At 36.0% G+C, this 26,490-nt stretch overlaps 7 protein-coding genes across 16 annotated transcripts; 3 read left to right on the forward strand and 4 right to left on the reverse strand.

Annotated features, from left to right (window-relative positions):
- Positions 1-1,609: 1,609 nt before the first annotated feature.
- On the reverse strand, positions 1,610-4,596 carry LOC107216510 (nudC domain-containing protein 3). Of its 2 annotated transcripts, none has more exons than XM_046731633.1 (5): positions 4,374-4,596; positions 3,133-3,420; positions 2,481-3,051; positions 2,121-2,309; positions 1,610-2,000 (listed from the first exon to the last, which is right to left on the reverse strand). In XM_046731633.1, exons 2-5 carry the CDS (start codon positions 3,228-3,230, stop codon positions 1,908-1,910), a joined length of 951 nt encoding a protein of 316 aa, XP_046587589.1. In that variant the 5' UTR covers positions 3,231-3,420; positions 4,374-4,596; the 3' UTR covers positions 1,610-1,907. The 2 variants fall into 2 exon arrangements, with proteins under 2 accessions (XP_046587589.1, XP_015509205.1); XM_015653719.2 differs by having other exon boundaries at positions 2,481-3,036; positions 4,374-4,590.
- On the forward strand, positions 4,051-6,973 carry LOC107216509 (protein CLP1 homolog). The gene is made up of 3 exons (XM_015653718.2): positions 4,051-4,343; positions 4,706-5,763; positions 5,843-6,973. Exons 1-3 carry the CDS (start codon positions 4,245-4,247, stop codon positions 5,952-5,954), a joined length of 1,269 nt encoding a protein of 422 aa, XP_015509204.1. The 5' UTR covers positions 4,051-4,244; the 3' UTR covers positions 5,955-6,973.
- LOC107216500 lies at positions 6,066-9,577 on the reverse strand. Its single transcript, XM_015653704.2, has 3 exons — positions 9,188-9,577; positions 8,237-9,032; positions 6,066-7,573 (listed from the first exon to the last, which is right to left on the reverse strand). Exons 1-3 carry the CDS (start codon positions 9,188-9,190, stop codon positions 6,279-6,281), a joined length of 2,094 nt encoding a protein of 697 aa, XP_015509190.1. The 5' UTR covers positions 9,191-9,577; the 3' UTR covers positions 6,066-6,278.
- Positions 9,578-9,989: 412 nt separating this feature from the next.
- Positions 9,990-13,104, forward strand: LOC107216501 (ras-related protein Rab-8A). Of its 2 annotated transcripts, XM_015653705.2 has the most exons (5): positions 9,990-10,262; positions 10,558-10,618; positions 10,783-11,128; positions 11,311-11,313; positions 11,593-13,104. In XM_015653705.2, the coding sequence occupies exons 1-5, from the start codon at positions 10,139-10,141 to the stop codon at positions 11,689-11,691; spliced, it is 633 nt and encodes a 210-aa protein (XP_015509191.1). In that variant the 5' UTR covers positions 9,990-10,138; the 3' UTR covers positions 11,692-13,104. The 2 variants fall into 2 exon arrangements, with proteins under 2 accessions (XP_015509191.1, XP_015509192.1); XM_015653706.2 differs by lacking the exon at positions 11,311-11,313.
- Positions 12,869-14,844, reverse strand: LOC107216487. The gene is made up of 3 exons (XM_015653682.2): positions 14,164-14,844; positions 13,657-14,036; positions 12,869-13,413 (listed from the first exon to the last, which is right to left on the reverse strand). The coding sequence occupies exons 1-3, from the start codon at positions 14,377-14,379 to the stop codon at positions 13,233-13,235; spliced, it is 777 nt and encodes a 258-aa protein (XP_015509168.1). The 5' UTR covers positions 14,380-14,844; the 3' UTR covers positions 12,869-13,232.
- Positions 14,845-15,249: 405 nt separating this feature from the next.
- Positions 15,250-24,507, forward strand: LOC107216503 (nuclear distribution protein nudE-like 1-B). Of its 7 annotated transcripts, none has more exons than XR_006902883.1 (9): positions 15,434-15,586; positions 16,230-16,444; positions 16,563-16,853; positions 17,326-17,462; positions 17,549-17,737; positions 18,960-19,081; positions 19,600-19,802; positions 20,239-20,309; positions 22,440-24,507. XR_006902883.1 is itself a non-coding variant. In XM_015653707.2 (9 exons), the coding sequence occupies exons 3-8, from the start codon at positions 16,359-16,361 to the stop codon at positions 19,753-19,755; spliced, it is 981 nt and encodes a 326-aa protein (XP_015509193.2). In that variant the 5' UTR covers positions 15,435-15,586; positions 15,824-16,001; positions 16,230-16,358; the 3' UTR covers positions 19,756-19,802; positions 20,239-24,507. The 7 variants fall into 7 exon arrangements, 5 of the variants coding, with proteins under 5 accessions (XP_046587586.1, XP_015509194.2, XP_046587587.1 ...); XR_006902882.1 differs by lacking the exon at positions 22,440-24,507 and adding an exon at positions 22,005-22,074; XM_015653707.2 differs by adding an exon at positions 15,824-16,001 and having other exon boundaries at positions 15,435-15,586; positions 20,239-24,507.
- On the reverse strand, positions 24,239-26,339 carry LOC107216496 (histone H3.3A). 2 transcript variants are annotated; one of them, XM_015653694.2, is made up of 3 exons: positions 26,227-26,339; positions 25,381-25,517; positions 24,239-25,282 (listed from the first exon to the last, which is right to left on the reverse strand). In XM_015653694.2, exons 2-3 carry the CDS (start codon positions 25,506-25,508, stop codon positions 25,000-25,002), a joined length of 411 nt encoding a protein of 136 aa, XP_015509180.1. In that variant the 5' UTR covers positions 25,509-25,517; positions 26,227-26,339; the 3' UTR covers positions 24,239-24,999. The 2 variants fall into 2 exon arrangements, with proteins under 2 accessions (XP_015509180.1, XP_046587591.1); XM_046731635.1 differs by lacking the exon at positions 26,227-26,339 and adding an exon at positions 25,929-26,041.
- Between the last annotated feature and the right edge of the window lie 151 nt (positions 26,340-26,490).

A 26,490-nucleotide genomic window follows, 5' to 3' on the forward strand; every position in this document is an offset into this window, starting at 1 on the left:
TTAATTGCAACGCCTAATATGTAAAACAGTATACTGACATTCCGTTAATCAAACTCTGCAATCCGGACATATAATTATCATTCTTCACACACGTTTCAGCCATAAATTTTACAAGGTCGTACATGTATACAGGAAGTATAACGTGGCCAAACACGACGGAGAATTTCTCTATTGGTGATGCAAAGTCCTCATCGCTTATAGTTAAGGGGGACATTAAAATTTAAAGAAAATAAGCCACGGTTCGATTGCAAATCGCGGTTGCTTTTCCCCCCGCCAATTTTCTCTGTCGCGATAATTACCAAAGTTCGCCGTTGTCTCGTATTTCTCCCCGATGTAAAGAAGGGCGGAAAACTTTGTTCAAACTTCTATTCGATCTTAAAAATTTTCCGTATTTTATTATGAAATGTCCAAGTATTTGCAGAGTTTCCGGTAACGACACGCTTACGAGGAAACGATTATTCCAGTATCATATTCTCTGAGAAGTTCCGTCTCTTTTGATCGAAATCTTTCAAGATTTCTCAATGAATTTCAGCGAAACATTGTCACCAGTGTGTAAAATACCTGCAATGGCTATGATGATATAATGAGAATAATGAAATAACAGCTCGCTGTTTCACACAACCTCTGGTACGTACGTACAGTCTATAGTTGTAATGGCAAATCCTGAATGTATATTCATGTCGACTGGCTCATTTGCATGAGAAATACTTAAAAGAAGACTGCAGAACGCGTCGATTTTCCCACGAAAAGTTAGCTGTGTAAATGTAACGGCTACGGTACGCACAGATGTGATCTATGGGAAAGAAAATATGTATACAACACCCTGATTTAGCGTATATACTTACGAAAGGAAAATATACATTTCCTTTATACTCCAAGTATGGAATGTAACAATTAACAGTACTCCAAAAGCAGAATCCGCACTTTCTTCTCAGTTTCCTCGTATATCTCCGGGATCCAAGATACAAACAAAAAAAAACAAGACAGAAAAAAATACGCACGCTGTGCTCGTTCTCAGCAACAGAACGAAGACACAGAGATTTTTTTCAACCGCATCTACTTGTTGCACCGTTTTCGCAACTTTTTCCATTTTCATTAGTGTTTGTTTTAATTCATTATTCTTGTTTTTTCTTCTTTTATTTCCCATTGGTAATAGATACGAGTGTACCTACATACCCGGTTTTCGGTATTAGACGAGATTAAACGAGGTGTCCGATACGGGGGCACCGTTATACGAACATGCCTAGGCGCCTCGGAATGACCGCGAAGGCGTGCGCCAGCCGGATTTTTGGTAAAAGTAAAATGAAAATTAACACATTTACCCAATAAGTTAACGGGTTTTACAGCTAGCGCTGCACTTGTTCCACATTGGTTGAGCATTTCTGTGACCGTATATGTATAAGTAGGTCACCGTAGCGTCAGCGCAACTAATTCTGACTTCGGTATTTCATTGTCCCGTGTCAATTTTTGGGGATTCAGTAGTTTTTTACAGAATTCATATTATAAGAAACTAATTGAGCTTATTCGTTAAATGACGCATCATACAGATCATATGGTTTTCCCGGTATATTTGAGATTTACAATAATTGACAGATATTGTACTGCACGATTACAATAAGTGAATATAGTATGTATTTGTACTTTTTTACATTTTTTACACACAATAGTATTTCGTACAATATAAAATGTTATCACTCATTTCGTTTGCTGCGCCGCGCAAAATAAAAAAGTCAGGGAAAAAACATGTTTTAAAATACGGACCCGTTGATGATCGTAAAATATTAAAATGCAAAAACGATTAACATAAATGTGTTCAAAATATTCAAATAATTGATGTACCTATTTCGTTTTCAGTGGTTCTGGCTTTCGACCCTCTGTTTTGACTTTACTTTTCTGGAAAATCAAATTTAGTTATACTGAAGCACACTTGGATCATATTCAGTGCCCTTAAATGGAGATCCCTCAGCATTCCACGCTTTTTTTAAAACTCTTTCCAAATTCTGTAATGAAGAATCGAAAGAAACAAGCAATCAGTACTTTATGTTTTTACAAAATTCAGCCGCACAAAAAAAATTCTACCCTGTCTCGTCACAAATCATTCCATCATATACGATACTTACACATTGCTCAGATGTCGGCTTTCCAAGAAGTTTTTGCTGGTGATTCCACATCAGTTCTTGAACTTTCATCTGTTCATTTGCTCCCAAGTCCTCAATTGGTCGGGAGCAATCAATTTTAGTCAAATCTATGTGCGGCTCACCCTTAGTCAGAGCCTCCCACCATCTTTCGGTTGCTTTTTCCAAATGAACCTGTAGAATTTTGTTAGAGATCAATGGAATGCTGTCAAATCGTAATTGAAAAACGAACATCTTGGATTTCTTTTGCCGAAAGGAAGACGCTACTATTTTCTATTATCAGAAGATTCGCTACTAAATTTGAATAAAAGCTCCAAATCATATCAAATAAAATTGAAAGCTTACATGGACGTAGTACCCAGGTATAATGCACCACATAGATTCCTCTCTTTGCGTTTTAAAGCTGAGTTCTTCGTCGAAGGTAACGATCCATTCAGAGTCTGTAGCACCGTCAGAATATTTGTCCAGAGAATTATTTTCTCTAAGGCGTTCCGTTTTCACAGCTATTCTTATTTTTTGGGCAGTTATATCAACCCTCAAGTCTTTCGCCGATTCGATATTTGAAGGAATGTTGACAAGTGCATCAACGTCGCTTATCGTCTGCGACCAAGTGTAATTTTCTCTAACAGCTCCGTTATAGCTGTCAGATGGCTGTACCGGCGTTTTGTAAGTCTTTATCGGCTCATCGTCTATTTGGTTACTGCTGGTTTCGACTTCTACTTCAACTACTTCGGTAGGCTCCAGCAATTCTGAGGTTTGAGCCTGGGCCTCAGATCTGGACAGATTGTCAGCTTCAAATCTACTTTTCCACTTCCGATAGATTTTTAAGACTAAGTCTTCAGCAACCCCTGCTGGAAAACCCAACTTCTGGTCTTGTGTCGATTCAACGTAAAAGTCGGTGCTAAAAAGAATGAAACTGACAGTCTTGAATCATTATCAATTATTATGAATTCTGTTCTTAATCCAAGTACTCAAATGTTCAATTCAGGTACATTACCATCTGTACATAAATCCGAAGAACGTATTCAAAAAATTGGTTATGTTCAGTTCATCCTTCAAAATTTGTAAAAGTAACTCGTCGTGTTTCGACTCCATGACACAAACGCGGTTTGACAGTGACGTTTCTTCACAGATAAACCACAAACTATCGTCCGAAATATAGGTATTTAGGTAGCACGTGGATAAAGTTAAGCAGAAATGACGCTTCAGACAAACTTAGTTCTCCCGAATACCAGCGACAGCAGCACTAGCTGGATATTGAAGATATTGCACGCACTTTTGAACGCTACAAATCGACACACATAATTGTTTAATACATGTTGGCAAAACGAGAAAGAAATAATTCAACTCTTCGATTGAAATTAGATAAATTTCGAAAAATAACTGCCATAAATTTGAAAGTCATTGAAATAATTCGTTTCAGTTCTTCGACGGAATTTTGGAAGAAATAATGATATCCTTTTCGGAGAAGATTATTATCACGGAATAGGGGTCAACACTGAAACCCTCGCGTAGTTAAGGCTTACAATTAGAGCATACAGAGTTAAGGGCAGCACTGTTACAATAAGTTCTGCAGAGGCGAAAAAATATAATTCTTAGATTTACTTTTCATAAATGAATAACATTTACTTTAATGAATTATTTACCAAATCCCTCATTTCTCTTCGTAATATAGACAATTTACGCATGGATAAATTGTGGAAAACGTAAATATATTTTTATTATTTCGCAAATGTTGATAAACATAACTTTATTTTATTGCAACTTATCGTACGCCTCGTTCCGTGCACGGTTCCAACAAATATTATTTGGAACAATTGTTTGAATTAATTTTTTGTGTGTCAAACTGTCCATCTGCTGTATTTACTGTCGTAAAAATCATTTAAAATTTTTGGTACAGATAGATAATATGATTTTACGCTCGCAAAAGATCCTAGAACATTGGGATTTCATTTCGACAGCGAGAGCATCTCCATGAACGAAAGGAATCGATGAGACATTTTCGTCGTCAATTGTGTGAAGTGCGATACAAAAACGGTGTGAACTTAACGTGACGATTAGTCTTCTGTTTTGAACCTGTTTTGATTGAGAACAGTACTTGAAACAACAATGACGGAAGAGAAAGGTCTGACGCAGGAATACAAGCTCGAACCTGACTGCGAGCTGCGGTTCGAACTTGAACAAAAGAATGAAAAAGTTACTTTAGAGGTTAGAAAACTATATCATAGGTTTATTTACGTTTACTTAACACTGATTCTTGGTTGTTCTTCTCGACTTCAGCTTTTGTTCTTAACCCTCAAACGGTACGGTGGTTTGAAACGGAATATTCGGTACGGTTCGACCGTATGCAACGAGAGGGAAGAATAAGACCGAGAGAAATAGAACTGTGGGTCGGATCCGACCCCCAAAGTCCCGTTTGAGAGTTAAAACTGAACCACTCACAAATCGTTCAACGCGACAGTCGTTGAGATTAAAAAAAAAAAAAAGACGGCTATGTACATTTAAACCTTTTTATAATCTGTCCTCTGACTAATGAACATCGAACTATAAAATTCGTGTAACGATTTCAGCTGAAAAGCGGTCTTGCCGAAGTGTTTGGTACAGAACTAGTTAAAGGGAAAAAATACGAATTCTCTGCGGGTGCAAAACTCGCAGTGTTCACATGGCAAGGATGCGTCTTAGAACTGGTAGGAAAGACAGATGTGATCTACGTGGCCAAAGAGACGCCAATGGGTGTTTATCTCAACTGCCATGCAGCGATGGAGCGAATGCGTGAAACAGCAGAAAAAGAAGATACAGTTGGACCTATAACAATGGTAGTAGGGCCCGGAGATGTAGGAAAATCCACCTTCTGCAGACTGTTGCTAAATTATGCAGTTCGAATGGGGCGAAGACCTGTTTTCGTTGATCTCGACGTCGGTCAAGGTGACATAGCAATACCTGGAACAGTCGGAGCTTTATTAGTAGAAAGACCGGCAAACATTGTCGAAGGATTTAGTCAACAAGCCCCGCTTGTCTTTCACTTTGGTCACTCCAGTCCCAGCGCAAATACTGCGCTGTACAATCTTTTAGTTTCACGATTGGCTGAAGTATGTTCTGACAGACTTCAAGCCAACAAGAAAGCTAAGGCCTCAGGAATCGTTATAAACACTTGCGGCTGGATCAAGGGTGCTGGTTATAAACTACTGACTCATGCTGCACAGGCTTTTGAAGTGGACGCGATTTTAGTGCTCGATCAGGAGCGTCTCTATAATGAGCTAGTCAGAGATATGCCAGACTTTGTGAAGGTCGTTTTTCTCCCCAAAAGCGGCGGTGTTGTTGAGAGGAGTAAATCCTTAAGGACTGAATCGCGGGACAAAAGAGTTCGCGAGTACTTCTACGGTTTTCGAACTCCGCTCTACCCTCATAGCTTTGAAGTCAAATGGAGTGAAGCAAGGCTCTACAAGGTGGGAGCTCCGATGTTGCCAGCGTCATGTATGCCTCTAGGAATGAAAGCAGAAGATAATTTGACAAAACTGGTAGCCGTTAGCCCAGGTCCAAGTTTGCTGCATCACTTACTCTCAGTCTCATTTGCTGATTCCCCTGAAGATGACGTTGTGCAAACCAATGTGGCAGGCTTCGTATGCGTGTTCGTATTCATATTTACCCTTCGATCTAAGAAAGTGGCATGAATCTAATGATGTTTAGTAAATAATCAAATGTTTCAGAACTAACGTTGATGTCGAGAGGCAAACTTTTATGGTTTTGAGTCCACAACCAAGGCCGCTACCAAACACCGTCCTCCTTCTGTCTGATATACAATTTATGGATAGCCATTAAGCCATTGAGGGAATTTTACACTTGTATAAACGCTACTGAATATTTTTACCATACAAAAATATATATATTTTTATAGGTAACAGAACAAATGCATTTGAAGATATTTGAAACTTATATTGTGCAAATGATTTTATTGTTTACCACAGTCCTAAAATCATTAGGATGGTACAATCTGGCTAATGGAGCAATATTATTAGAGCTAAATTATAAATAGTTAGTGATACTATTAATTGTGAGCAGTATTTGATTTGTATTAATTAGCTCCATTTAGTATTTTTAAGGCACCTTCCTTACTCTTGGAGTAAAAACTCATGCAACTGAGTACTAATCGCTCAGCAAATGCCCTGAGCAAATTCTGCAGACAGCAGCCTCTGATTGCAACTGAGAACTTCTTAAAAAGCTCACTTTTATTTCCTCCAAAAAATTATCTATTTCGTTATATATGTCCTCAATTATCTCACGTGCAGTATCGAAGAAAAACTCTGCTAAATTATCACAGCGATCCATGTGACTAGCATCTATGCCTAAATCTGCAAACAGATTCTCGACTTTTGGTCTCACATACCCAATCCAAATATCGTACATTAATTTATCCATTGACTCCTTTGCAAATTCTTTGCTTTTTCTAAGAATATGTTGCGCAATGTTTGCGAGATTCGTAATTAAATTCGTACATTCAATGTCACTAAAGTTCTGCATGTCAATTACAAGCTTTCCAATATAATTCATGCTTTCAAAAGATATCGGAAATGATGCATAGTACGTGAAAGGTTTAAAACTTTCTCTAATCAAGCCAAGTTGCCTTACATAGTTCGCCACTGGCATTCTATTTGGAGATGGTATGGTACTCCGTGATACATGAAAAGGGTCTACAGCTCTCACAGTATTGACTCTTACTTGCTGTGTTTGCTGAGATAATTCAATGGGATCAAATTTTACATTGTGATTGATCATAGCATGACCATCTTTGAACGTAACTTCAGCATTCGACGACCTAAATACTTTATTGTTTCTAACAACTCCAGCAAAAAAATCATCTTTATTTTGAATCGATCGGATTCCACGAATGATCTCAGAGTCTCCGGTAATTTGATCGCCGCTACATGCCTGAGTGTTACATCTGATCTGTCTGAAAGCTTTTTTGTGTCTGTTACTTCTCAGTGACTGTTCATAATCTTGAAGCACTTGTTGCTGAGTATTATTGATTATAGTTTTAGCCGTATGAAAATTTATCACAGCGTTACCAAAGAACAATACGTGCGCTATTACTTGGGTTACATCAAGTACAGAAATTTCTTTTTTGTTGTGGTAATTCATATATATATTGTAGATTCCATTACCAATTCCCATACCATTTATAACTATATTACCGATAGTGATTACATTATATGTAGTTCGGCCCGCAGTTCCTATTGTCAGACCTGCCCGGACTGCCTTGTTCAAAATCATTGTAGACCCACTTGCTAAACCTCCTGCCACACCACCTACAACACCAAACCAAGCGGAACGTGCTGTTTCATCCATCACAGAGATAGACTGTTGGTGTTGATGGCGGTCTGCCAATTGCTGACCAGATCTGACCATTGCGCAGACCCCACTTACAGCACCGCAAACCGAACCTATGGTTGAAACATTTTATCATTTAATTCGTTCAAAGGTACTTGAAAAGAATTTGGTTTTTAACGGAATTAAGTGACGCTACCAACTTTGTGCTATGAGATGAATAAATGTCTTTTGAAAATTTCGTTAATATTGTGACAACGTTTTACATTAAAGATTTTTATGACTTTCAAAGAAGAACCATTTTCATGATTTAAGTAACCATTATCAATGATATGCAATTAATTACGCCTTGATAATCCTATTTTGGACCGTATGAAATTATAAAAAAAAAGTCAAGAAATGATATCTTCATGTTTCAATGTTCTTTTTGTATTAGGGAATGAAACCATGTGGAGATTATGACATGAATGGATTTCAGTCATTATTTTTAACAATTTCAATGTCCTAGTGAAATTTTAGATTCTACATGAAATCTTTCTGTAAAATTCACACATGTGCTGCTTTTTTATGTTCGTAAGAAGTTTGACCATAGTCAAATCTTGAAAAATTAATTTTGCGTTAATTTCAACTCAGTAATTGAAAACCCCAGTGAGCAAGCATAAATATTAGTAAATAATTATTATAGAAATTCTAGATCAACATGTTAATTAGTTATCTAATAATCCTGTTCATTGTGTTTGAAAGTAGTTGTATTCTTTTTCAGTGAAAAAGCAACAAACCTGTTAAAACCACAGGAGCAGCAATAATAGCGGGTGCTGCCAGAGCTGCCGCGCCAATGCCAAGTGCTCCAACCCCTAAGATAGCGCTTGCGACATCGAGGCAGGATAAAATCTTAGCAGTCCCTGGAGATGGACCAATTTCAACCCAAACATAAGTCATATCAGCTGTATTATTTACATGTGGATTTGCCTGGTAGTATCCACCCATTGGAAGTACCATCATGCACTTAGGAAGCGTATTGTTGGTCACATAATCTGTCCAGTTTTGATAAATCCGCCCCTCTGAGTCAATGTAATTAACACAGTAAGGATATAGAGCTGTTCTTCCAATTGTAGTGTTTGAAACTGGAGCGTGTGGCCCAGTTTTCAGGCTCTCCTTTCGTTCCATACATCTCTTTACCTTAAATACTGGCACTGGAGCCACATACTTATCTTCTTTTTTCTTAAGATTGCACAAGACGTTAAATATTATGCCAACGTGAAGAGAGTTCTTGCATCTACTCACTTCGAGTATCCGACTATATATCATATCGATTAACTTCGCTTGCTCAGGCAATAGTTCAGTTGGAACTGGATCTCCTGTATAAACATCTATATTCGTTGAAGGGGCATCAGTCTCCGGTGCTCCGAAAAGTGAATAACGTATATTTTCTTTCAAATATTCATGCTGATCACTCTCATAGTATAACCAATCGCTTGATAGCTCATATAAATTTTGTTGGAATGCAATCGCTTCGTTTAAGGACTGTTGAACTTTATCTGGGTAGACCCGCAAATTGAGTTGACTATCAGAGTCCTGTAAAATGAGCTTCAGTTGAAAAACATATAGAGAACCAATTAGGGAAATAATATGCCAAATATATCGTAGGCGAACACCGATTAATAGGATACAGTCAAAGTATCGCTGATGCTGCGAATATACTCAGAATTAGTGTAATAAAAATACTTTACCATGATGGCCGATGGTTGAAGGCAGTAATGTAGTAAGAGATGGAGAAATTGATCTTCGAGAATGCCTTGACACACAAATTGACAGCTATTAAAATAGTCCAGCGGCAACGTAGTCGCGTAACCATAACAATGACAGTACGCAGTTAGAATTTGCGAAACGAACAGCTCGACTCTACAGCAAGTGCTACGGTTAAGACTCTTCCGACACACATGAAAGTTGAGAGAAAAAACCTAGAAAGTTTGAAGCATGGGGATTCCCAACAAGATTCCCTTAGTTATCTGTCTGGTATCGTTAGACCGTGAATCCAATGGATCCACAGTCCCTGTCGCGCGTCCCACAAATTCGATCATTTCCAACATGAGCTATGCAAAAGCATGAGAAAAGCGACGGGAAGTCAATGACGCGAAAAAAGTTGTCCAACTTCACAAGATTCACCAAACAGAGAGAAACCTCTTTACCAACATTGACGGCGTAAGAAACTAAAGTTTGTAACCATGTTTTCAAACAGGTTACACAACTTGACGTGACAAAATTGTGCTGTTGAGTGGCTGTCATCGCTGCTTCTCCGTGACAGATGTTTGATGTGATTAATTTCCTTTGTTAATTGGCGCGGAAATAACGTCTGTGCTTGGCGAATACATAGGTCATTATCTGTTGCTGTGACTGATAGCTGGGTACGGGAATCCGGGTGATTATACCCTCAATAAATGCGTGGCATCTACGGCGGGTAGATTTCCGGGAAGGACCCAAGTAAACTGTATAACCAGCTGTCTTCACCACCACCACCGTCACGGCCACCGCCACCACCACCACCACCACCACCACACCACACGACGACGACCAACGACGACGACCAACGACGACGGCAACAACGACGACGAAACATCCGGACACGGCGAAGCAAATTTAGTGTAGATAGTTGGTGATTCGATAATATTGTATTTCTTAAAATGGCAAAGACCTATGACTATTTATTTAAGTTGCTACTTATCGGGGACTCGGGCGTAGGCAAAACTTGTGTATTGTTCAGATTTTCCGAGGATGCATTCAACACGACCTTCATCTCCACTATTGGTAAGTACACATACATGGTCCTACACTAGTTACACTTTTTTTTCGCCCCGAAATTTGTCTTATCTCACGTATCTTCCGACGGATATTATACTTGACAATCTAGTCTGTATTATTTATCACTCATCAAGGGTGTGGTGTCTCAGACTCTGCCCTTCTTAGCCTTGGTATGCATAGATGTTTTTTACTCCAAACAAAGAGGTACATTGTGCCTCTAATTATCTTACCACTAATTATCCAGATATCAATGGACATAACCGCCACTGTCACCTCTTATCCCATGTATTCACTATTCCAGGAATCGACTTTAAGATTCGAACCATCGACTTGGACAACAAGAAGGTCAAGTTACAAATATGGTAGGTTCCTTTAATACTATATGTTTATTTTTTTCCGTCGCTGATCTATTTGACATTATATTCCATACAAGACTGTTCCTGACACTAAAGCCACTAGAACAAAAAAAATTTTGTTCCACAACTATTTTGACTTTTCTTAAAATCCACACGCATTATACTTACAGGGACACAGCAGGACAGGAGAGGTTCAGAACAATAACGACAGCATATTATCGTGGTGCGATGGGTATAATGCTTGTATACGATGTGAACAACGAAAGGAGTTTTGAGAATATAAAAAACTGGATTCGCAACATCGAAGAAAATGCATCAGCAGATGTTGAAAAGATGCTGTTGGGTAACAAATGTGATCTCGCAGATAGGAGGCAGGTTTCAAAGCAGAGAGGAGAGCAATTGGCAGTCGAGTACGGTATAAAATTCATGGAAACTTCCGCCAAGGCCAGTATTAATGTCGAAGAAGCTTTTTACACCCTAGCCCGTGATATTAAGGCCAAAACGGAAAAGAAATTGGTAAGTCACAGAAAAGTAATAATTTTTCTACGTTCATTTTAAATGGTAATTAAACACTGATCAGTTGTCACTGAGTCGTTGCTTTTACACAGCCTTATTTGTTTACCTGTACTGTTAATAATTGTCATTTCTCTGTTTCCCATGTTTCTTTCTCTCTGTACGATGCGGGTGTATATTGGCAGAAGGTAACTTTAGCACTATTTTCTCTCAAACTTATTAATCACTAACAATTTCCTATACATATACTCAATGCTTCAAATCAGCCTCATAATATTCAGCCACTTACTGTATAAACATATGTGTGTGTATTTACATGTAATATCAACTATATTCTAGATTTTCTTGATTAGCAAATTGACTACACAGTAAATTAACACAATAACATGTGTACCGATGCTTGGTTTGGGATATTCGAATATGAAAATACGATAATCATAACATTGTATAAATATTTTGTTATACAGGAAGCATCAAATCCAACGAAGTCTGGTGGTCACGCGTTAAGAGCTCCGGAGATATCGAGAAAGCCACCAGTATGGCTAGCCCGTTGTTCCATACTCTGACCCGCCAAGCCAGATGCACACTTTATCGAGGCTCATTCATGTACTTCTATTATAAATTTGCGTTCTTTTTGTCGAACAAAATTAACGTTTAACAAGGCTACACGCTTGCTCGATATCGTACTCCAACATTTTATTCTTTGACAGCAAATTTGTTTCATCATCTGGTGGTGTTTTTTCTTTTTTTTTTTTTTTTTTTTATAAATTATTCATTATAAATCCTATCCACTGATCGAAGGATTAGGAGAAAAAATGACCAAGATAGGTTTCTGTTGCTTTTCCCGACACATTCGAAATAATACATTCAAAAGCATGAGATGTGTCATTAGTCTTATGTTTGGGTCCGGGCTGTGATTGCTGCTTAAAAGTGTCATTAGTTTTTTTTCCATGTTTTTAAACTTGTTTAGCATTTGTTGAGAGTTCATTATGCCATGATTAACTTTTTATTGGACACTGAAGCTACTCTCATTAATCGTCCTCGATTTCCTTCGATTGGTGTACAGTGGCGATGCATCAACATTAAACCACACAACACTATGGAACTTCGAAAAACCATGTACGAAACACAAATACAGGCTGTTTCATTTGTAACTAAATAGGAACTTGCATATCATGGCGATGTAACGCGCTATTTCACGTTCAAACTGAAACAGTGTGTCTCCGCAATATATTAACGTAAAACACAAACGACTTAATTATTGATAGAAGAAAGCACTTCAATAATTACCTGTGTCCGTGCGATGCAAACAGAGATCGTGATCGTTATAAACGAAATAGCTTTTACACCGAATTAATAATAACAAATTCACATAACATGATACTACCACGTAGCCGCATTAATTATTAGTTCAATAACTATACTCGTAAGAAATATATAAATAAATTTAAAAAAAAAAGAAACAATGAAATGCAATTCTCGCATCATGCGATATTGTGGATTTTAAAAAACAATTACTCAATCTAAAATTTATAGTAATAGATTTTGAAGGTGATGTATTGGTATGTGTAATCCGTAAGAGTTTTCACCTATATATTGGAAAATGACGAGATATGTGGAAATTTTTCTGCTGTATACGTGCAGGTGGGGATTTATGTACAGAGTAACTATAGAGAAATTCATTATTAATTGCTTGTTGTTGTCACAGCTTTTTACATATTCTTGACGATTTTCAGATTTTTATCTTTTGACCCAGTTCAATTCAGTTCCGAATATACAAACGATAATACATTTTATATTAATCCTACATATCTCTGTGTGTGTGCGTGTGTATGTTCGTTGAAGAAGCCCTGCCTTTTGCCACTATCCTGTTATTATCGTTCGAATTCAAAGTTTAGAGTACATTGTTCCTCGATTTTGTTAATCTAATTTAATTTTTAATAGTCTGGTGTTAAATTAAATATCGCCAATCCAAATTACATTATTTACAAATTACTTTATATTCTAATAACATTATACATTAGTAGAATTTTAATACTTAAAAGTAATTATTATTACTTCTATTATTATTAAAAATAGACACCTGTGTGATACTCCATGTCAAGATTCACTGACGAAACTGATTGATTGGGTTTAGTTTATTTTCTAATTCACGAATTCGTGCTCTGTACTTCTCTTCTATTGCGTGTCTGCACATACCCGCAGCCTGGAGTCGCCCATTAAGCTTATTCGCTGCATTTACAGAAATCTGTAGATTTTCAAGATCCCGGTGTAGTTTCTCAATTTCACTAAAATCAACGTTTAATCGTTCACACTTAAATGAAGCTAAGTTTTCACAGAGTACTAGAACTATACCCTTGTTGTGTAGTTGCCTAGATAATCAGGCAATTGATATCAAACATGCATAACTCGGATGTAACTTGAATCATGAACAACCTAACTGATTATGAATAACGTTTTGAATTGTAGTGCTGATATCTAAATATCAGCCTAATTTTTCACGTACAGAGTTCCAAAGGTTTTAAAATCACCTAGTAGCAGTGTTTATGATGAGTGATACTTTATTTTTCATTTCCATGAAATTTTCCTCAATTGGTCCTCTGATGGCATTGATCGTTTCGATTTCTTGAATTTTTTGTTTTAGCATCATATTTTCTAACTGTAGATTTTTCGTCTGATGAAGCAGAGAATCTCGTTCTCTTATTACAGTTTCAGAATACATGGTCGACTGAATTTGTTGACATCTGTTCACAGTTTTTTCTTCTTCCCATCGCCTAGCTGCTGCCATAGCAAAGTCTAACTGAGCTCGCATCAGCTCAGACTGTCGTCTCTCCTCTTCGGCTTGGCGCTCCATTTCATACAGAGATTGACGAGCCTGTGCAAGCTCTCGTTGCAGCTCCTCCAGATTATTCTTTCATCATATTGAAGAATAAATATTTTGAACAGTTTCAATAAGTGCTTTTATAAACAGTGCAATATTTCAAGTCCTGGGCAGCACAGTGATAAAATATGAAATGAAATTTTTTTTAACCAATTACCGTTTTCATCTGTAATTCGATCAACTTATCACGCACAAGATGTTCCATCTTGGCCAAGTCAACGAGTATCGCATCCTGGGTGTTTTCCATAATTATTAGCAACTTTTTGAAAGTCAATTCGTGTGTAGATGTTCCGTAGTTGTGTTTCAGTGAATTCGAGTACCTATGAAAGGAATGTAACGAAGTTCGGCCTTGAACAGCTTTACTTTCGACCATTTGGCGGCTTTATTAACTCGGATTAGCCACTTAATTGCCAAAAGCAGACCGCTATAATCGGACATGAGGTCATCATGACGGTCAAAGAACGCAACAAGATCGTTCCATAAAAGAATACATCGCTGCAACTCTCCTGAACTTACGTACTGTATGTATGTACCTGTAAGCTAATTATGATTCATCATCTAAGAACGTGCATCGTCATCTTCGACGGCATAAGGTGTAGTAACGTCGTATTTACACTATTCTCGAATTGATCCATTGTCGCAATTTAAAAATATCTGTGAGCCGGCATAGTAAGAATTCTTCCCAGTCCCTGATTCTACCCTTTCCAAACTGCGTCATTCTCGTTTGAAAAAATTCCGAACAATCGGTAACTGTTAAATTACAGTTTTAGTAAAATGAATGTTTTATCTTCAGTCAACGTATTATGCAATGTACATAAAATTTCGGGGAATTTGGTTGATATAAATTTTATCGGGGTAAGCTTCGATAAACGGCAAAATATACCAATCACTGATACAAACATTGACTGAAATTACGCAGTTCCAGCCGCCATGTTTGCATACAAAGCGATACAGATATTCCGATTGAGGCAACTTTTTTTTCTAGACTTCGCAAGAATATCTGGTTATTTCGCAAACATATTTTGCGCATTAGCAATGTGAAAAATAAATTCGATTCTACCTCTGTTCTAAAGGAAAACGACTAAACTATGATTTTGATCGATCACTTGTTGACGGAAGAATTTAAGGACGGTTACCCCGAGTAAATTTTCGTGACCAGTACCCTGTAGATAAGTGGGCCTGGGTGAGCCTAACGTCATCAGGACCCGTATTAGCGATCCGGTACCTTCTTTAACGGTGGAAGCCACTTGAGACGCAATCCTTTGACAAAGAGGAAGTCAACGGATCAGTGAGGAATGAGCATATTGGCATCATTTTGGAGTCAGGTACGCCAACGTAAATATACCAAAGGATCCGTAGTACGGAAAAAGCTAAATCTCCAGGTAAGTCTAGTGTTTGTATACCCAATGCTTCATGAGAGAAATCGCGCGAGGTGAGGTTAGGTCGCGTACACGAGCAACCTGTTCCCTCGAATGCCATCTCGAACTGTAGTTCGTGCGAGATGAGTGGTTTTCGCGTGCTGCCATTTTGCGATCAGTAAACATCTACTCGGCGTATCGTGTTGATAATTTTAGATGAATGTGAGTACAATTTCATGAATATTGAGCGACAGATTGCCGCTTGAAGCTTACTGGCTGTTTCGAAATTTCGTCAAAAGTCGAGCCTTGTTGGCAATATATAAGTGGAAGGCACAATTTTTCCGTATCGGGCAGGACATTGAGTGACTCATTAATTAGCAATGACATTTCTGTCACATGCAAATGCTTCCACTTTTCATTCAACATCGCCAATAAGTGACTATTAATTGTTTTTATCAGGTTATTATAACTAGCAGCACTCGTGACCTTCGCGCTTCTTGACGCTCTTTGCCGAGTTAATCTTGCCACGAAGAAATTGATGACATATTCTGAAGAGCAAGCGATTAATTATACGTACACGTTTGGTTATAATAGAATTACTTCGTTGCCAAATGTCAAACGTATTGCGATATTCGAGGTACCACCATTACATACCTAATATCAAGTTATCGTTTTTTACCAATTTTATACACATTGGACAAGCTTATCGTGTATAAAGGTTACAAGTTTTTAACAATTTCGCGTCTTAGTGATATCTGTGTTCAAAATATTTGAATAAGTTCTATCGCGAATTTATGAACCATCAGTCAGTGGTGTTAAAATTTGCAGTATGTAACGCTAACCTTGTGGTGTCATTTCTTTACAGAATGAGCCTTTCTGCGTAATATTGGCTCCTGTCTATTTTACGCACAACAACAAACGGCTGATAACGGATCTGCGTGAAACCAATTAAAGATTCAATATTTGGATACAAGAAAGATCGTAAACTGGCAGAATGATGGAGATCGATCTGCCTCATTTTTCTAATAAGGATGAAGAAATTCAATATTGGATGGAGTTGGCGCATCAGCTACATCAACGGTATTATCACTCAATGCAATTTCAAACTTTCCGCTATTTGTACTATGATTGTGCCGTTTTCTGTTTCTCAGCTATTCAGTAACTATAATTAAAAAACGAAATTATAATTGCACCACAGGAAAGAGGACACAGAACATGAGTTGGAAGAATTCCAAGAAAATTCCCAAATGTTAGAAAAAGAACTAGAAACTTCACTTGAACAGTCTGAAAAGGCAAATAGAGAACTGCGACAGAGAAATACACGGCTTGCTACGGAAGTCGAACAACTCAGAGCTCGGTTAGATCAGCAATCAATTGATTGTGCTGCATTTCAGGCAAAGGCCCACGATCTTCAATCTAGACAAGATCAATTGGTGAAATATATACGAGAACTAGAACAGAAGAATGATGATTTGGAAAGGGCGCAAAGGTACTTGTCAAAATTAATCGCAAAAATTAATATGAGCATCTATTTCTTTTACTCAGAACCCTTAAAACCTAATAATTGAACGGTCAAACCTCAAATTGATACAGAATTCTCAAGAAATCCTAGTGGAGGATCAAAAATAAATAACCCCAATTCATCAGTATATGTCAATTATTTTAATCTAGATATATTTTCTTCTAAAATAGAAATTAGCGATACCACTGCTTGAGTTGATGCGATTCCATTTGTAATATTCTACATGAGTTTTTGTAATTATTCACAGTATATCAGTTATCTTTGAACTTCCCATGATTAATGTAGGTCCAACATGACATAGCAGGATGCAGACTAAGACCGTTTCTAATGTAGCAAGAGAGTATTGAAAGTGCACTGTCCTGTTGAATGATTAGATAGAAGTATCTCTTGATGTGGTGTTAATTCAATGAAAGAAAAATTACATTTTTTTTAATCATAGAGTTAATATGGTGACGGAAGAGGAAATGGAGGCAAAGTGTAATTTGGCCATTGAACGAAATGCATTACTCGAATCTGAGTTGGATGAGAAGGAAGGCTTGAAGGTAATGGTACAGCGGCTTATGGATGAAATCAGAGGTGAGTAACTTGTGTGAAACTTGGTGCAAGCCATTATTCCGTCTTCTCATAGAAATATCTCATAACTAGTCATGATTGATTTACAGACTTGAAGCAGGAAATACAAGTACAAGAACGTCATCAACCGGATAATGATAAATCTGTGGACAGAGTACGGAGTATTGTGGATAGTAATAAGCTTCAGGTGGAACTGGAGACACTCACACCATCCAGCAGTCCTTCTACACCCCAAACGATACCTCCGACAACACATACAACAGCTCCTCCATTAAAGAGTAAGATGCATAGTGCTGTTCATACAACGAAGACAATATCTAATTTTATGACTATAACTGAATTTTTATCCTCTGGTAAAAAATCCCCTATAAAAGCCAAGAGATCTTTATCACCAAAAGTTACGCGAAAACTTCACAGACGGATAAATTTTGAGCTTAGAATTTAGGCGGATTACTCTATCCATGTACTGACATTGTTTCTAATTGTTTAATTCTTTTTACTACTGGTACCTACCTATACTTTGTGTGATAACCTTAGATTGACGAATTTGTTGAAAACCATCATTTATTTTCAACATCATTTCCCCGTTCTCTGATATATATATATATATATATATATTTTGGTTTACATAGCGTATCAAATTTCAGTATATCAAAAATAGCATATGTGTTCTAAATTTGTAAAGTGTATAGGTTGTTTCTTTTTTTCTTTTTTTTAAAGATTATTCGAAACGTGTTAATACTTTTTTTGTTCTGTAAATAATTTTATGTTTATTGCTGTACTATTTTACATTTGCGACTTGACACGCAGTTTTACAAAGCAGATAGTTCATGGTTCGTAAAATTTATTTGTAAGAATTATGAATATCTGATACAGAAAAATTTTGTCTGTATCAACGATACATGTGCGTTGTTTAAAATATCAAGATCACAACTTTAACAAAAATTACAACCTTCACAATGTTCTTCATCAATAACTGTGATACTTGCTCAAGATGCGAGATGTGTGTAAACTCTGAATAGAATGTCTCTTAGGCCAATATTGCGTAGAATAATAGTTTCGAAATTTAACACTGCCATTATACCTATTCTGAGAATTTTCGTACGCAATTATGATATGTATTTTATATACTCTTTGTCCATTATACTTGCACATTATTGCATGCCTTTAATATTATGCATACATATACATACATTATGATTCTAATAAAATGTCGTTTTTATTTCAAATTTGTTTTATTTCTATTCAGTAATATTTTTGACTGGTATTAAAATCCTAAAGTGTGCTCGTCTCACCAATGTGGAGGTTGTGGTATTTTGCATTTATTTGTTACACGACTAATGGGAGAATTTGGCCTTTCGTTCAGATATTATTTTATAATCAGATTAAGCATACGAATATTAGTGGTTCGATTCAAAACCAAACAGCCACAAGACAGAGAGGTACAGATTTTCCTTGAAAAACAAATTGTAACATGTTTTTATCTTTCTTCACAAATAGTTGGAAATGGAGTAATTGGAGGTATGATTGGTAACAACAATAATAACATGAATCCACCACTGGCACCCTGTACAAGGATACTCGCAATGAACATGATTGGGGACCTGATGCGAAAAGTTGGGGTAAGTTTCACCGAGGATGAAATATCCCATATTGTGCATGGTGTGTAAAGCTTCTATGTATATGTAAATTTGTATGTAATTTATTTTTCGGTACATTCATATACTCTATAATGTAATAGTAGCTAGCAGCATGGCTTTTGTACAGTGTCTCTGTTTGAGAATTCTTTATTTTTGTTTTCAATGATAATTCTTGAATCTGTCTTATTGAAAATCTTGAGAAATCAAAGAAAATTCTTTGCAATATCTTCGTTTATTTGAACTACGCTCCATAATCCTTTTACCCACTTACATACAACCATTAGTACCAAGACATGGTACAAAATTTTATTACAAGAAGGACATACCCAGGGCATAGTACTAAATGAAATTCTGTCCACTAGAGACGAGGAGATTACAGGGGCTGGTTTTTCGCAGACATTTTTACGTATAATTCTCTGTTTAGATGTTAGAGACACCTGTTAAAATTCCAGTATAAATAGGTACTTTGGTAGTCTGGTAGTTAGTTGGTGTGTTGGTAGCTTGACAGGTGGGTCTGCATGGACTGTAGAAGGATAAAGTGCTCATGCCCTGGTGGAAAAAAGACCAATTCTACTCCACCCGCTGGTAAACCATCAATTCAAGTTCAGACACCTACTCAATGTATCCAGCAGCAGCCCAGGCCCACCAAATGCTGATGTCTGATACTCCCCACTTTACTACCACATACTTCCATATGCTGCAGGTCCTTATTTGGTTTTTTTCTTTACGTTTGCATGCTTATCTGCTTTTAGTTTTAACAACAATCGATTCTTCCATGCTAAAGCTCCCCTTCTACCTTGTGTCTCGGCAATGCATGTGATCCCACATGTCGTATAATGGAACGTCAAGACACAAAGTTTGCTGATAAAACAGTCGATTGTAATTCAATGCTAGAAAAGATGTTAGATTTGAAAAAAGGCCAAATAGAGGTTTTATGAAGGTATTTCTTTATCCTAGAATAAATTTCTATAATACACGTGAGCAGTTGCACATTGATTATGAGGTATTAATACATTCTGCACGGTACTATTTCACCAACTCAAGCGAGAAAACAGCATAAGATAATTAAAACTGTTTCAAGACACGTTATAAAACTCCAAAACTTTCACAATTCTAACAATTTGTTTTTGTTATCACAGGCCCTGGAGAGTAAGCTAAATACATGCCGCAATTCAACTCGAGAGGATCAGGCAGTGCGGGATCACTACAGGTAATGCTAACTAATCCAATCCATAGGATTATGTTGTTCCTTTTTGAAATGTAGGATATTTGTACTTGCGGGAGAGCACCACGTACTCCATTCGCATTCCGATTGCTTAAAGATAATTCAAATTAAATTAATCTGTAAATATTCGTATTTATCTGCAAAGTGTTCAATCCCAATGAAAATATAAGTTTAAAAATAGACAACAATTGTTGGAATCTGATGGAGTATATGATACCAACTGTAATTTGTACTTACTCGAGACACGCTGGTTGTGCTTTTTTAATATAACGATTTTATTTTAATCTTCAATTCTTCCATCTGCATAAACATTGTCACATCTCTCGTATCGCGTTTAATATTTGGTTTATCATCATACCACTGTAGCCGTATGATCAATTTAAACTTACGATGATAATGTTGGACAGAATCTATCATAGTACAAACCTGATTCTAGAATTTAAACTGCATAATATATGTATAGGTTACTGCTCAAATTTACTATTTGTTGGATTATTATTACCTTCCTACTGAAAATTAGTTGAAATTATTCACATAAATATAAGTCACACATGTGGGTTATATGAAATTTGAAATATTTTTAAACAATCGAAACAAATTCGTATTATGTGATGTCCGTTTCCATGTCAATTGATTTACTTCTCAATTAACTTCATAATAACAACATCACCAAATGCAACGATAACATGCAGGTATAAAAAGTTTTCTGCTTTGATTATTTAAAAGTCACTTTATGCATTGATACTCTTCGTTATCTTGGTTTTTTTAATACGTAGTTAATTATGTATTGAAACTAATACTCAGTGATTACCTTGAATACAATAGCATTCGTTATTGTTATTATCATTATTATTATTATTAATTTTAATTTTACTCTTATTACTGTTGTTGTTATCATTAATGTCGGCAATTAAGAAAATCTATTTATGTTCAAACTAAAATCAATGTTTAGTGTAGATACATAAAATTCATAGGATATATTATTTTATGGTGAATTGAAACATCCGTCCTTTAAATCATTTTTATGAATATTTCATGTACGTTGTATGTTCTTCATTACTTTGACCAATTTGTTTATTTGTGTGACAATTTCATACTTTTTGGCCAGTGAACATGGTAAGCTACTAACAATGTACCAAGGAATATTTGAATCAAAGTGCATATAAAATCAAAATTCGTCTATGATTCTGATTATCTTTTATGGAAAGGTGAACCATGAATACAAATATAGTTAGACTTAATTGTAATACAAATGTTTTCAATAGAGTTTTAATCTTTCATGTTTGTATTTACTTGTGATTTATATAACTGTAATTGATTGGTTACACAGTTTCCTCAGTTTTTTGACATCCCAAATTTTCGTGCATCTCTCAGTGCATGCGCATTGAATTATGAAATACTCTGCTAGATTTGTTCAGCCAAATCGATATCCAAGCCAGAGTTTAAGTTAACTATTTTTTTCTCTAATCCTAACCGTCGTCTAATGTGAAAATTGGCTGCGCGGTAAATGTTTAGAAGAGTTCAATATTATGTTTGGATACTTTTGTTGAAAATAGTGCACACAAATTTGAAGTGCAAACTCTCATACCTTTTAAGTACTACATACTGCAGTGATTGTCGTGTTTAAGCTATCCGTTAATCATGGATAGTAACGAATAGTTCTTGCATATGTTTACCCAGGACTAGACGGCAGGTGCGAGGCCCGGCCTCTGGAAACAACAACCACATTCGCTTATAATCACTCGATAGAGTTTACACCTGTACTACTAACGACATCACCATGCTTCTTTCCAATGGCTTATATTAAATTTTTTTCACAATTAAAATTCTTGTTATGTTGTGATGAAAATTGTCCAATGCAGCTATTGATATTAGATCACGAATTATCATACGGCACTGGCAGGACAACATTGTATTAGACAATGTATACGTGTATGCGACTCCTTTATATTTAATATCAAGCGATAAAGAAAGCGATACTGATCACGTGCACAGCTATTAAAAATCGTAAGGATATCTGAATAATTCTCATGGTCTAAATAAAGTTAACCCATGATAATGTCGATATTTATTTTCTAATTTATGATTGAGTGATATTCATTTAAATATTCACAGCAAATTAATGGTCTATCATTATATTTGACGAGAAGCATTGGAATGAACGCATGATGTGGAACTTATGGTTGAATTTTTAACTTCATCAGGAGGAAAGGACCGTTACCCGTTTGTAAATACCATTTATTTATAGATATGTTGCGATTTGTAATATACATTGTCTTAGTCTCTCAATTATAGCAAGAATGTAGATATTTATCAAAGAAAAAGTTTAATAAACAATTTATTATCATTATCTGACAGTTTACATAATCTTTCAATGAATAAATCATATATTGTATGCGGTAGACCGATATGATATGATGATTGGTTTATTATTTCTTACTAACATCAAAATTTAATGCTCATTTAAAGAAAGACATTATTTGTTATACTCCTTGTTAGAATTTATCATATTGTTCCGAATACAAGTCTACTTCCGATTTGAAAACTTCATTTCAGAAAATGTTTGTTTACGAATATACCTGCAAGAGCAGCCCTACGTGTAAGTCAGAGCGAATATTTCGCGTCACGTCCAGCTTATAAAACCTTGACCTTATGTCAGGAGCAGTATTGGTACTTGTACAAGTAACCTGACAGTATTTAATATCTACAGTGGTTGATGAAATATCTACTCAATGCTGTTATGTTTGTATGTAAAGATACACTTGTGATTTTTTGTTTATAAATCTTCATTAGTTTTTCATTTGAACCGCCAAATTGTACAATATACGTGTGTCAGGTGCCTTTTTATTAAATGATCATTATAATTATATTTCTCAGTGTCGTGTAAAAAAAATTAACACCTTTACCAATAGTTGACTACAATAAATAGCATAGTAATGTTACTAACAATAAACGATGTAGAAATTACGTGACAATTCGTGAAAATTCGAATCGGACCATTGAGTTTATTTTTGAAGATCTCTGACTTAAGTCTCCCCTAACATATTAATTAATATGCATCAATATTGGAGGCTTGATTGTTCGGTAGCATGATTAAATTATATATTTAATGATTCATTGAGAAACTGTATATATAATTGTGTTATTCGATTATGAACGGGACAGTTCCATTAATATATATTTACTTCGGTTGACATTAAAAACATGCACTGTTTGAAAAGGTCTAACTTATTATACATATATTCTTTTATTGAACATCGACCGTTCATACGCGCTCTCACCAAATTTTAGAAGAAGTAACAGTTATTACTATGTAATAGTTGTAAGATTATGTGCAATGATTTGATTCTTATCTGAAATAATTTGTTGCTAATATATCAATTCGTCTGGCTCCAGTATCTCCACGTAAACAAGTTTGAATAAAGTTAACTAGAATAATGTAATGCCTTTTCAAACACCATTGTATAAATGTATTGGCAACTTAATTAATAATTCCGCATTATATGGATAGAATTCTCTTGATTGTTAAATAAAATTATAGAATAGTGTACATTGTATGCTCTGTTCAAGATACTGTCACTAGAACATCAAGTATTAATTACTTCGTTACAACTGACGCATCATAGAATCAAAACGTTTCACTGGTAAAACAAATTACGTTAGTTTCATTCTTTCTAATCTAAATAAGGTTCTGTTATTGAGTAGTTATTATAAAATCCACAAAATTAATGCAATACATAGCCAGAATATGTGTGAATATCTTGAACAGAGTCGCAAACCAAGTTTTAATGATATTATTCTGTGAAATAAAAGTGGTGATTGACAACTAAAACAGTTTATTATATAGTTACCATTAAATTACACTGCTAATATTGAATAAAATATGGGGGGTATGATGTATATAATACAATAGCTGAATTTAGAGAATTTATTTACGAAATATGTATTCTGCACAGAAAATTGAACACACGAGTAAATTAAAATCAATTACGTAACTTATTCGTAAACATAACCAAATCTGAGACCATTATAATTGATCTAGTACTAAACAAACAGACACTTAAATTCTAAAGTACACTTATACTCTTGTTGTATAATGTTGTGTAATGACGATAGGGTTTAATGACACTGCCCAACCACTTCAATTACTTCCCTTTTGGTTGAGAATATATTGGATTTAGTGCTAATGCAGAAAAAGAATATATGATTATTTAATCTTGTTCGATAATATAATGAAAATAACAATGACATCTAAATGCAATATCAAAAGAATTCAATTTAAGTTGATATCTTCAAAATCAACCGTTAATGAGCCATTGGATAAATGTTACTAATTTTTACAGTGAAAATAAAGGAGAAACAATATAGAATAGTAGTATTCGAATATGTACAGCTGCTCTGTGTGAAAATGCTTGAAAAATTAATAGTAGTAATAATAATCATAATAATAATGTTAGTAAAACCGTTAATAGTCAAACTTTATGTATCTGATACACGTGCGTATGTACGAATGGGTGTGTATTGTGTGCGTGTGCGTGTTAATTACGTCTAAAACATTCGATACAAGCCAAAATACAAGAGACAATATAGGTATCAATGAACATCTGATTTCATCAATTATAATGAATATTAATAATATTATTAATCGGTATGCGTGAAATTTAACCGCTCCGCTTTAAGCACGCTCTCCTCGGATTCGTCGAGCCAATTGTATATCCTTAGGCATGATGGTGACACGTTTGGCATGAATAGCGCAGAGGTTAGTGTCTTCAAACAGACCGACCAGATAAGCTTCAGAAGCTTCTTGCAGGGCGCCGATGGCTGCGCTCTGGAAACGTAGATCAGTCTTGAAGTCTTGCGCTATTTCACGCACCAAACGTTGGAATGGCAATTTCCTGATCAACAACTCAGTCGACTTCTGGTATCTTCTGATTTCACGAAGAGCTACAGTACCTGGCCTGAAAATTTCAGTTGTTTAATCATGATCATAATAATGAAGATTTTTTGTCATCACTTTCATCAAATTTTGTGTTCAGTATTTTTTGTCGATATTTACCTGTAACGATGAGGTTTTTTCACACCCCCAGTCGAGGGAGCACTTTTACGGGCTGCTTTAGTAGCCAACTGTTTACGGGGAGCTTTACCTCCAGTTGATTTACGGGCTGTTTGCTTAGTACGAGCCATGGCTTATAGCTGAAAATTAAAGTACATATAATAAGTACATTAAATGCATAACAGAGGATTTGGTGAGGGAAAAAATGGTGATGTCACGGTAAACAAAATTCTAGCCGAGATCATTACTGAATGACATCACATACTCGAGCAATCAATTTTTTCATTAATGTAGGAAAAAAAGGTCTCAGCAGTAATTTGGTACATAAATGAAAATCTCGGGATATTAAAAGTAACAATAATGGTAAGACTGAGCTGAATTCTACAGAAAATTTTACGAATTCGAGACGTTCCGTTAACAGGACGCCAAAGCTCTATATACCATGAGCTTAGCTACTATTTCTAGAAGTAATCTAAACACAGTTATTATAATTAGACATTTGACAGAACTAAGTTTGTTATGTGAGCTTTGTTAGGTATAATAACACATACAAATATTATTCAGGAATAAAATTGCCCACGCGAATACTACAAATTGATGTTGCTTGCAGCAGTTCAACAACCTCGGAAACAGCGTGCTCTAAAAATGTCAATACATGAAATCGGCTCGGCCCACAAAACAGAAACGCGATAAAATGGCGACGACGCTAATATCGTCATGTCGTGAAGTCGAACGGAAACAATGACTATTTTTCGGTTAATATCATGAAAATTCTCATACCGATACCTGATATTGCGAGTAATAAGCTAGGTCGCGTAAGAATTTCTAAAATCTGTCAAGTTAACTCACCTTTGACGCACGAAATTTGCTATAAAATATAGAGCTTGAGTTTTAACTCCTTCTACTTCGATGGCAGTGAGTACTCTCTCCGAGGATTCCCCCTACTCTGGAACCTGCATCGGGAATGGCTCAGAACTTAAACGCGGGTCTCAGAGGACCAATAGCAGTTTTCCTTACAGCTTTGCGTGTTACCCGTTTCCTTATTGGAGGAATCCGCTGTGTCAAGAGCAGGAGCATGCAATGAATTTTCACAATGATGATAATAACAACAAC

This window comes from Neodiprion lecontei, chromosome 2 (genome assembly GCF_021901455.1).
Source record: "Neodiprion lecontei isolate iyNeoLeco1 chromosome 2, iyNeoLeco1.1, whole genome shotgun sequence".
Classification (NCBI taxonomy): domain Eukaryota; kingdom Metazoa; phylum Arthropoda; class Insecta; order Hymenoptera; family Diprionidae; genus Neodiprion; species Neodiprion lecontei.

Coding starts and splice junctions, on each gene's coding strand:
- LOC107216496 (XM_015653694.2), bottom strand. CDS start 25,508: ATGGCTCGTACTAAGCAAACAGCCCGTAAATCAACTGGAGGTAAAGCT. Junction 25,283..25,380: donor AAAAAACCTCATCGTTACAG/GTAAATATCGAC, acceptor TGAAATTTTCAG/GCCAGGTACTGTAGCTCTTC.
- LOC107216487 (XM_015653682.2), bottom strand. CDS start 14,379: ATGGTCGAAAGTAAAGCTGTTCAAGGCCGAACTTCGTTACATTCCTTT. Junction 14,037..14,163: donor TCGAATTACAGATGAAAACG/GTAATTGGTTAA, acceptor ATATGATGAAAG/AATAATCTGGAGGAGCTGCA. Junction 13,414..13,656: donor ATCATAAACACTGCTACTAG/GTGATTTTAAAA, acceptor CGTTGATTTTAG/TGAAATTGAGAAACTACACC.
- LOC107216510 (XM_046731633.1), bottom strand. CDS start 3,230: ATGGAGTCGAAACACGACGAGTTACTTTTACAAATTTTGAAGGATGAA. Junction 3,052..3,132: donor TTCGGATTTATGTACAGATG/GTAATGTACCTG, acceptor CAAGACTGTCAG/TTTCATTCTTTTTAGCACCG. Junction 2,310..2,480: donor TACCTGGGTACTACGTCCAT/GTAAGCTTTCAA, acceptor AAAATTCTACAG/GTTCATTTGGAAAAAGCAAC.
- LOC107216503 (XM_046731630.1), top strand. CDS start 16,359: ATGATGGAGATCGATCTGCCTCATTTTTCTAATAAGGATGAAGAAATT. Junction 16,854..17,325: donor GATTTGGAAAGGGCGCAAAG/GTACTTGTCAAA, acceptor TTTTAATCATAG/AGTTAATATGGTGACGGAAG. Junction 17,463..17,548: donor GCTTATGGATGAAATCAGAG/GTGAGTAACTTG, acceptor ATTGATTTACAG/ACTTGAAGCAGGAAATACAA.
- LOC107216500 (XM_015653704.2), bottom strand. Junction 7,574..8,236: donor TGCTCCTGTGGTTTTAACAG/GTTTGTTGCTTT, acceptor TTTCAACCATAG/GTTCGGTTTGCGGTGCTGTA.
- LOC107216501 (XM_015653705.2), top strand. CDS start 10,139: ATGGCAAAGACCTATGACTATTTATTTAAGTTGCTACTTATCGGGGAC. Junction 10,263..10,557: donor GACCTTCATCTCCACTATTG/GTAAGTACACAT, acceptor TCACTATTCCAG/GAATCGACTTTAAGATTCGA. Junction 10,619..10,782: donor AAGGTCAAGTTACAAATATG/GTAGGTTCCTTT, acceptor TTATACTTACAG/GGACACAGCAGGACAGGAGA.
- LOC107216509 (XM_015653718.2), top strand. CDS start 4,245: ATGACGGAAGAGAAAGGTCTGACGCAGGAATACAAGCTCGAACCTGAC. Junction 4,344..4,705: donor ATGAAAAAGTTACTTTAGAG/GTTAGAAAACTA, acceptor TAACGATTTCAG/CTGAAAAGCGGTCTTGCCGA. Junction 5,764..5,842: donor GTGGCAGGCTTCGTATGCGT/GTTCGTATTCAT, acceptor CAAATGTTTCAG/AACTAACGTTGATGTCGAGA.